Raw genomic sequence first — 9,963 nt, forward strand, 5'->3', positions numbered from 1 at the left:
ACACACACACACACACACACACACACACACACACACAACACACACAACACGCACAACACACACAACACACACACACACACACACACACACACACACACACACACAATGGGATGAGGGGAGAACCCTGGAAGAAACAGAATAGAAAATGTAAACAGCTTTAACTGCCAAATCTTCATTAAGTATTACAGACCTGCAGGCCAACCTGCTGCAAAGCAACCAGATTAATGACAGGACACGGTTTAGGATTTAGGAATCTTGTTTACATCCATACAATTCATCAGAGGTGGTATGATGGAAGCTACAACTGACAGCATAAGTGCATATAACTCTTGGTAGGCTAGTCCCAGATCTGTCTTTTTGTTGTCTGGCCAACTGTGGGGTTGGTGGCAAAGACAGCACAAACATATTCAGGACCAGGCAATACAGCATAAACAGATCTGGGATCAGGCAATACAGCACAAACAGATCTGGGACCAGTCACAACTGCTCAAAACAATCTGGGACCAAGCTACCCAGCAAACATGACCAAATTGGCACGATGTGGGCCCAATGTGGGTTAAAACATTGGACCCATGTAGGGTCAACAATGTTGTTTTCTGTTGACGTCACACAACAGAACAGTTAAACTGGAACGACACTCTCAATAATGGTTTCACTAAAATGCCTTGTGAACTCAGAACTATAAGGTTCTATCTGGAAAAAAAGATGATTCTGAACCCTCATTGGTTTGAATGGTGTCGGCAATTATTATCCTGTATAATGTTTTTTACTTAACAACATGAATTGGGATTGGTATGGGCTAGCCTGTGTTGGGCTGGTATGGGCTAGCCTGTGTTGGGCTGGTGTGGGCTAGCCTGTGTTGGGCTGGTGTGGGCTAGCCTGTGTTGGGCTGGTGTGGGCTAGCCTGTGTTGGGCTGGTGTGGGCTTAGTGTGAGCTAGCCCGTCGCTCCAGGATTCCGTGATTCTACAACAGCAAATAGTTTTGCAAAATCAACAATTCCTTGCATATTATATGAGGCGAGGGCTTACAAATTTGACCAATCACCACACTATTTCCGCATAAAACAGACAAATCATTGTAATATTATCATATAAAACTGACCGATCACCACAGTACAAAAAGAGGGCTCGAAATTTCAACCAATCACCGCACATTCCCCGCATTATATGATTCTATCAAGCCAAACGTCAACAAAACGTTTTCCCTTTTCAGCACAATTTTGCGACATATTGCATATTATTGGATGAAATCATTGCATATTGCCATGCGAAATGTCAGAATTGCAAGAGCAAAATCAAGCATTTTTGCTCGCAAATATTTGACAAAATCCAGACGAAATCCTGAGGGACTGGCTAGCCCGTGTCAGGCGAATACCCACATGGGGCCAATGGGGTCATGTTTGCTGGGATGTCACACTAATGGCTATGAAAGGCTGACCGATTGATTTGCCCATGATAAATTCTATGAATCACATGGGATCTCTTGAGCACTGATTGATTATTAGCCTTAATTTTACTTAGTGGCATAATCAGCTCACATTGTCACAATCAGCTCTCATTGTCACACAATGACACACCTGTGATCTCCAACATCTCTCTGTCACTGATTGCTGTAACACTTGTGTAAGGGCAAGATTCAATCAGATTTGCGCTGGCCATCACCTACAAAGCTGTTGTTTTGGCGGTGTCAGAGTTGAAACTGCGTTAGAGCTGTCAAATCCAGAAGTGGCTCCCAGCAATGAGGGGGCTCGATTAATCTAGGCACCCGTGTAGGCGTGATTTGCATTGGGTGAAAGTTGATTGCCTACCGGGAGTACCGACGGCGAAGTTGGCTCAAAACAAAAGTAACGTAATTAAACGTGTTGTAATTAGTAGGAGTCTGTGTTTTTCCATGCAAAAATGATTGCTTTTGATAAAAACGTTAAACGATTTTAGAGCAACCAAATGATTATAGATGACGTCCCACACTGTCTGTCTTCCCAATGCAAACTACTTCAAAAATTCTAGTGATGTTACATTTAACGTCAGAGCTCTGAGGCATGCCTTCCCAATGCAGGCATGTCTTCCCAATGCAAACTACTTTGAAAATTCTAGTGATGTTACGTTTAATGTCGGAGCTCTGAGGCATGCCTTCCCAATGCAGGCATGTCTTCCCAATGCAAACTACTTCGAAAATTCTAGTGATGTTCCGTTTAATGTCGGAGCTCTGAGGCATGCGTCAAAATCGCCAAGCAGTGTACTTCAAAGCAGCACACAATGTCTGTATCACTTTATCAGAAGCACGTGATCAATGACGTCCGAAGCTTTGTTTTGTTGAACAACGACCTGATTGGTTTGGTATAAGACAAAAAGGCTACACTGTGCATGGGACGTCATCTATAATAATTTGGTTGCTCTAAAATCTTTTAACCAGCAGGTGCCACTATTGTACACTGTTGATCAAAGCCTCGAGTAATGAACCTATTTTCGACACAATTGGCTGGAAAACCTTAATGTTTCAGGAAGCTTAGTTTCCCCATCACCAGAACATTTTAATATTAATTTTATGGAAAAGAGATGTATGTTTCTGGACGATGAACCATGCTGCTTTGTTGACAAAATGACCGAGCGGCTGTTTGATTTGAGAATGATGCTCCTCCCTCACCGCTTTCACCCGATGACGTGAAGGGCCTTTGCCCGGTTCCCCACGACTCAGCATCATCGAATACACCCATTATACCTATTGTGGACATTGCCATTGGTGGCACGGAGTCGCATTTAGAAATTCTATGCAACCGTGTTTACAAGTTTGAACACTGGAATGTAATCTACACCTTGATTAGGCTTATAGAAATCGTCAGTATTTCATTCAATGATTTTCATTTTGATGGCCATTATTTCTATATAACCTATACCCTTCTCATTCTGAACGTCTAACGTGCTCCCGAGTGGCGCAGCGGTCCAAGGCATTTTGCCAATTGGACTGGGCACCTTTACTGCACGCAACCCTATTAATCAATAACGGCTGGTCTGCCGACGGAACCGCACGAGGGGCCTCTGCACGAGAAGGCTACAACAGACTTCTTCCGTCGCGACGTACCTCTAAGGCCCTTCTGCTAGCTTGCTATCCCCGGCCCGCTAGCTGTCTGAATCGCTGTGTCTCCAGCCAGCTTAACTACTCACTGGACCCCTATGATCACTCGGCTACGCATGCCTCTCGCTAATGTTCTGGTTAGTAATTATTGTCTTATTTCACTGTAGAGCCTCTAGCCCTGCTCAATATGCCTTAGCTAACCCTTCAGTTCCACCTCCCACARATGAAGTGACATCACCTGGTTTAAATGATGTTTCTAGAGACAATATCTCTCTCATCGTCACTCTATACCTAGGTTTACCTCCACTGTATTCACATCCAACCAAACCTTTGTCTGTACATTATGCCTTGAATCTATTCTATCGCACCCAGAAACCTGCTCCTTTTACTCTCTGTTCCGAACGTACTAGACGACCAGTTCTTACAGCCTTTAGCCGTACCCTTATCCTACTCCTCCTTTGTTCCTCTGGTGATTTAGAGGTTAATCCAGGCCCAGCAGTGCCAGCTCCACTCCCATTTGCTCTCATTTGTTGACTTCTGTAACCGTAAAAGCCTTGGTTTCATGCATGTTAACATTAGAAGCCTCCTCCCCAAGTTTGTTTTATTCACTGCCTTAGCACATTCTGCCAACCCAGATGTCCAAGCCATGTCTGAATCCTGGCTTAGGAAGACCACCAAAAACCCTGAAATGTCCATCCCTAACTATAACATTTTCCGACAAGATAGAACTGCCAAAGGGGGCGGAGTGGCAATCTACTGCAYAMARAGCCTGCAGAGTTCTGTCATACTATRCAYGTCTGTGCCCAAACAWTTCMAGRTTCTYCTTRTAAAAATCCACKTTTCCAGAAAKWAGTCTCTRKCCGTTGCCGCTTGCTATAGACCACCCTCTGCCCCCAGCTGTGCCCTGGACACCATATGTGAATTGATTGCCCCCCATCTATCTTCAGAGCTCGTGCTGCTAGGTGACCTAAACTGGGACATGCTTAACACCCTGGCCATCCTACAACCTAAGCTTGATGCCCTAAATTTCACACAAATTATCAATGAACCTACCAGGTACAACCCCAACTCCATAAACACGGGCACCCTCATAGATATCATCCTAACCAACTTGCCCTCTAAATACACCTCTGCTGTCTTCAACCAGGATCTCAGRAATCACTGCCTCATTGCCTGCATCCGTAATGGGTCTGCGGTCAAACGACCACCCCTCATCACTGTCAAACGCTCCCTAAAACACTTCAGCGAGCAGGCCTTTCTAATCAACCTAGCCCGGGTATCCTGGAAGGATATTGACCTCATCCCGTCAGTAGAGGATGCCTGGTTATTCTTTAAAAGTGCCTTCCTCACCATCTTAAATAAGCATGCTCCATTAAAAAAAATTGAACCAGGAACAGATATAGCCCTTGGTTCTCTCCAGACCTGACTGCCCTTGACCAGCACAAAACATCTTGTGGCGTACTGCATTAGCATCAAATAGCACCCGTGATACGCAACTTATCAGGGAAGTTAGGAACCAATATATACAAGCAGTTAGGAAAGCTAAGGCTAGCTTTTTCAAAATTTGCATCCTGTAGCACAAACTCTAAAAAGTTCTGGGACACTGTAAAGTCCATGGAGAATAAGAGCACCTCCTCCCAGCTGCCCACTGCACTGAGGCTAGGAAACACTGTCACCACCGATGAATCCACGATTATTGAGAATTTCAATAAGCATTTTTCTACGGCTGGCCATGCTTTCCACCTGGCTACCCTTACCCGGTCAACTGCCCTGCACCCCCCACAGCAACTCGCCCAAGCCTCCCCCATTTCTCCTTCAACCAAATCCAGATACCTGATGTTCTGAAAGAGCTGCAAAAMCTGGACCCTTACAAATCAGCCGGGCTAGACAATCTGGACCCTCTCTTTCTAAAATTATCTGCCGAAGATGTTGCAACCCCTATTACTAGCCTGTTCAACCGCTCTTTCGTATTGTCTGAGATCCCCAAAGATTGGAAAGCTGCAGCGGTCATCCCCCTCTTCAAATGGGGAGACACTATACCCAAACTGCTACAGACCTATATCTATCCTACCCTGCCTTTCTAAGGTCTTCGAAAGCCAAGTTAACAAACAGATCACCGACCATTTCGAATCCCACCGTACCTTCTCCGCTATGCAATCTGGCTTCCGAGCTGGTCATGGGTGCACCTCAGCCACGCTCAAGGTCCTAAACGATATCATAACTGCCATCGAAAAGAGACAATACTGTGCAGCCGTATTCATCGACCTGGCCAAGGCTTTTGACTCTGTCAATCAACACATTCTTATCGGCAGACTCAACAGCCTTGGTTCCTCAAATGATTGCCTCGCCTGTTTCACCAACTACTTCTCTGATAGAGTTCAGTGTGTCAAATCAGAGGGCCTGTTGTCCGGACCTCTGACAGTCTCTATGGGGGTGCCACAGGGTTCAATTCTCGGGCCGACTCTCTTCTCTGTATACATCAATGATGTCACTCTTGCTGCTGGTGAATCTCTGATCCACCTCTACGCAGATGACACCATTCTGTATACTTCTGGCCCTTCTTTGGACACTGTGCTAACTAACCTCCAGACAAGCTTCAATGCCATACAACTCTCCTTCCGTGGCCTCAAACTGCTCTTAAATGCAAGTAAAACTAAATGCATGCTCTTCAACCGATCGCTGCCTGCACCTGCCCGCCCGTCCAGCATCACTACTCTGGACGGTTCTGACCTAGGAATATGTGGACAGCTACAAATACCTAGGTGTCTGGTTAGACTGTAAACTCTCCTTCCAGACTCATATTAAACATCTCCAATCCAAAATTAATTCTAGAATCGGCTTCCTATTTCGCAACAAAGCATCCTTCACTCATGCTGCCAAACATACCCTCGTAAAACTGACTATCCTACCGATCCTCGACTTCGGAGATGTCATTTACAAAATAGCCTCCAACACTCAACTCAGCAAATTGGAGGCAGTCTATCACAGTGCTATCTGTTTTTTCACCAAAGCCCCATATACTACCCACCACTGCGACCTGTATGCTCTCGTTGGCTGGCCCTCGCTTCATACTCGTCGCCAAACCCACTGGCTCCAGGTCATCTACAAGTCTTTGCTAGGTAAAGCCCCGCCATATCTCAGTTCACTGGTCACCATAGCAGCACCCACCCGCAGCACGCGCTCCAGCAGGTATATTTCACTAGTTACCCCCAAAGCCAATTCCCTCTTTGGCTGCCTTTCCTTACAGTTCTCTGCTGCCAATGACTGGAACAAACTGCAAAAATCATTGAAGCTGGAGACTCTTATCTCCCTCACTAACTTCAAGCACCAGCTGTCAGAGCAGCTCACAGATCACTGCACCTGTACATAGTCCATCTCTAAATAGCCCATCCAACTACCTCATCCTCATACTGTATTTATTTATTTATTTAGCTCCTTTGCACCCCGGTATCTCTACTTGCACATTCATCTTCTGCACATCTATCACTCCAGTGTTTATTTGCTATATCGTAATTACCTCGTCACTATGGCCTATTTTATTGCCTTACCTTCCTTATCTTACCTCATTTGCACACACTGTATATATACATACTTTTTTTCCTACTGTATTATTGACTGTATGTTTGTTTATTCCATGTGTAACTCTGTGTTGTTGTATGTGTCGAACTGCTTTGCTTTATCTTGGCCAGGTCGCAGTTGTAAATGAGAACTTGTTCTAAACTAGCCTACCTGGTTAAATGAAGGTGAAATAAATAAAAATAAAATTTTAATTGCATCTCAGTGCAAGAGGCGTCACTGTAGTCCCTAGTTCGAATTCTGGCTGCATCACATCCGGCCGTGATTGGGAGTCCTATAGGGCGGCGCGCAATTGGCCCAACGTCGTCCAGGTTTGGTCGGGGTAGGCCGTCATTATAAATAGGAATTTGTTCTTAACTGACTTGCCTAGTTAAATAAAGGTTAAATAAAAAAATAACGAGAGTGGGATGGGTGTGGCTTCGTGACAATGACCACATGAGCAACTGCTCACTGATAGGACTCCGGCACCACCAAAACACCTGCTATGCTGGCGTCATTTATCCCCGGTTAACGGCTGATCTGATAGAATCTAGGCCTTCTTTCCATCACACCGACAGCGTCATTGCATTTTGGTACACCAGAAATGCATTTATTTCCAATGAAACGCTGCGTTTGCCTTGTGAATGTTGAACTTTTGTTGCACTCATATCCAGATGATGATGCTGCGTACTATTTGGCGCAACCACGCTGCCGGTGTGATCGAAGCATAACGCTTTCTTGATGACTTCAACACGTCAAAGCTCTACACACCGCTCTTCTGACTCCTCTGTTTTCTGATCAGCCACTGTTTGGCTACGTCCTCCTGCAAACACAGAGGAAAGGCTTGAGTGKGTTTATCTGTGTAATGTGTATCTAATCATGCAGATTAATTGATGAATAATTAATCAGTTAGTTTACATTAACAATTGAGTCATTTAGCAGACTCTGTTACCCAGAGAAACTTACAATTACACACTACAAAATGAGTGTTCCTCAAGGGTTCTTTGGGAAAGTGATGGTTCTATGTGGAACCATACTGACCCAAAGAAGCTCTCCAATGTTATTTGCAGTTCAAAAAAGGGTTCTTTCCTCTTTTAGTGATAATTAGAATGTTTTGGGGTGTGGTTTGTGCACAGCTCTTTTTGTGCAACCGTGAGTGAGAGTGTCATCCAGTTTATCTAATGTGTTGTGTTATATTGGTTTATGTCATGTATGATGATGGCCAATGACAGACTCATGTGATACACTCATGTATGGTCTTGAGTCAATTGAGAGTGGTTGACTAAATCAATAGTTCTCAGTTCTCTCCTCAGGGACCCTGCTGTTCCAGAGCTAGAACACCTGATTCAACTTGTTAATAAACAAATTAATAAAAACCTATGGAATTTAACAATATAATATGACTGTTAAAACCAGAATAAAAACCCTTTATGGTTCTACAACGAACCTTGAGAGGAAGGAAGGTTCTTTATAGAACCATCATCTGTAAAGGTTATATCAGGAACCATAAAAAATGGTTCTATTTAGACCCAAAAAGTGTTGTAACCATAGCGGATCCCTTTTTGGTGCTATATAGAACCTTTTTTTTAATGGTTCTTTATAGAACCTTAGGAAAGGGTTCTTTATAACAGGATACAGGTTCCATTTAGAACCTTATGGGCATGGTTCTTTACAGAACCTTCAAAAAAAGGTTCCATATAGGACCAGAAAGGGTTCTGCTATGGTTACAAGCCAAATAACAATGTGTTATTTTTTACAATTTGGCACTGTATAGAAGCATTTGTTTTTAGTGTGTAGTGCATTGATCTTAAGATAGCTCAAAAAGACAACTGCATATTACAATCTCAATAAGTAGCTGTCAGCACATTCGGTGCAAGTAGAAAGGCAAAGCTGTTATTATTGTTTTGGTTCAGTCATAGAAACACACACACCTTATCAGGGCTGTCTGCACTCAGCAGCACCCACATGACCAGCTCCATGGCTGGGAGAAGGTTCGGCAGACGCCCCCTCCTCCACTGGAACTCCAGATCATCCAACATCATCAACACGGGCTCACCGGGCCAGATACTGGGCTGGAGGGGGAGGTCCATATGGTTATTACTTTATATAGTAACAAATGAAAAGAGGGAATTAGGACGGAGTCTTCCATTACTGGTCCGTACTGCAACATAATAAGTCCATCATATGCACACTAATGCAACACAGGAGACTGAAGAAGGGAGGATGAGGATGAGTTGTTCCTTAATCACAGAGGAGTCAGAGATGGAGAGGGAGAGAGAGAGCGAGAGAGAGAGAAGGAAATTAATATAGTAGGGTAGTAAACTCTTTAGTAATATTTTGGACACTTGGATTCTCTGCCTCTGACCTTATTACAGGGGCTGAGTCAATGGCTTACTAGTGCTCTTCCATGCCGTCCCTAGGAGGGGTGCGTCACGTCTTGCCAGGCTTTTTTCGCTATACTCGACTTGAGTGGGTTGAGTCACTGACGTGATCTTCCTGTCCTGTTTTGCCGCCCCCTCAGACTCGTGCGGTGGAGGAGAGCTTCGTGGGCTATACACAGCCTTGTCTCAGGGTAGCAAGTTGGTGGTCTGTTGATATCCCTCTAGTGGTGTGGGGGCTGTGCTTTGGCATAATGGGTGGGATTATATCTCCACCCGGCACAGTCAGTAGAGGACTGGCCACCCCTCAGAGCCTGGTTCCCTTCTAGGTTTCTGCCTTTCTAAGGAGTTTTTCCTAGCCACTGTGCATCTGCATTGCTTGCTGTTTGGGATTTTAGGCTGGGTTTCTGTATAGCACTTTGTGACATCGGCTGATGCAAAAAGGGCTTCATAAATACATTTAATTTGACTCTAGTGACCSAATCCCTCCCATGTTCCTTACCTCTGGTCTGTTTCTGAGCTTGTGTGTCCAGTCCATGATGACCCGTTTGTGGGTTCCGATGTCGTACTCTCCCCCTGTCTTCCAGTCCCTCTTCTCTGTCTGCGTGCTCCTCGGCTGCACAGTCAAAAGACAACGGAAAGAGGTCACGAAGTAAAAACTGCAATAGTAAAGTCTCATAGAGGTCTAATAATAGTTTATCAACAAAGAAAAAGGATGAATTTAAAGGAAAAAAAAGGCTTTTTAAAGTAAAACTATCAAATAGCTTTCAAACATCAGTGCTCACCTGGCCTCTCTTATCTAGCACGGCAGCCCACTCCACTATGAAGTGTCTACACATACTGGGAGGCCAGTTGTCTTCACCTGTCCAGATGTGGGCTAGGACCTTTGACCTCTGAGAAGATAATAGTAGAGTGAGTGTGGTTGTTTGCTTGCGTGTGTGTCCGTGTGTGTGTGTT

The 9,963-nt window shown here is 44.5% G+C and overlaps 1 protein-coding gene across 1 annotated transcript in view; it reads right to left on the minus strand.

Annotated features, from left to right (window-relative positions):
- The window catches only part of LOC112080650 (butyrophilin subfamily 1 member A1-like), a 37,684-nt gene that overhangs the window by 2,564 nt on the left and 25,157 nt on the right, over positions 1–9,963 (minus strand). The window contains exons 4-7 of the mRNA XM_024146496.2: positions 9,792–9,899; positions 9,509–9,622; positions 8,560–8,700; positions 7,400–7,451 (exon numbers count right to left, since the gene is read on the minus strand). Coding sequence (XP_024002264.1) covers positions 7,400–7,451; positions 8,560–8,700; positions 9,509–9,622; positions 9,792–9,899 — 415 coding nt within the window. The remainder of the gene's footprint in view (positions 1–7,399; positions 7,452–8,559; positions 8,701–9,508; positions 9,623–9,791; positions 9,900–9,963) is intronic.

Source organism: Salvelinus sp. IW2-2015, unplaced genomic scaffold, assembly GCF_002910315.2.
Source record: "Salvelinus sp. IW2-2015 unplaced genomic scaffold, ASM291031v2 Un_scaffold16406, whole genome shotgun sequence".
Taxonomy (NCBI): domain Eukaryota; kingdom Metazoa; phylum Chordata; class Actinopteri; order Salmoniformes; family Salmonidae; genus Salvelinus; species Salvelinus sp. IW2-2015.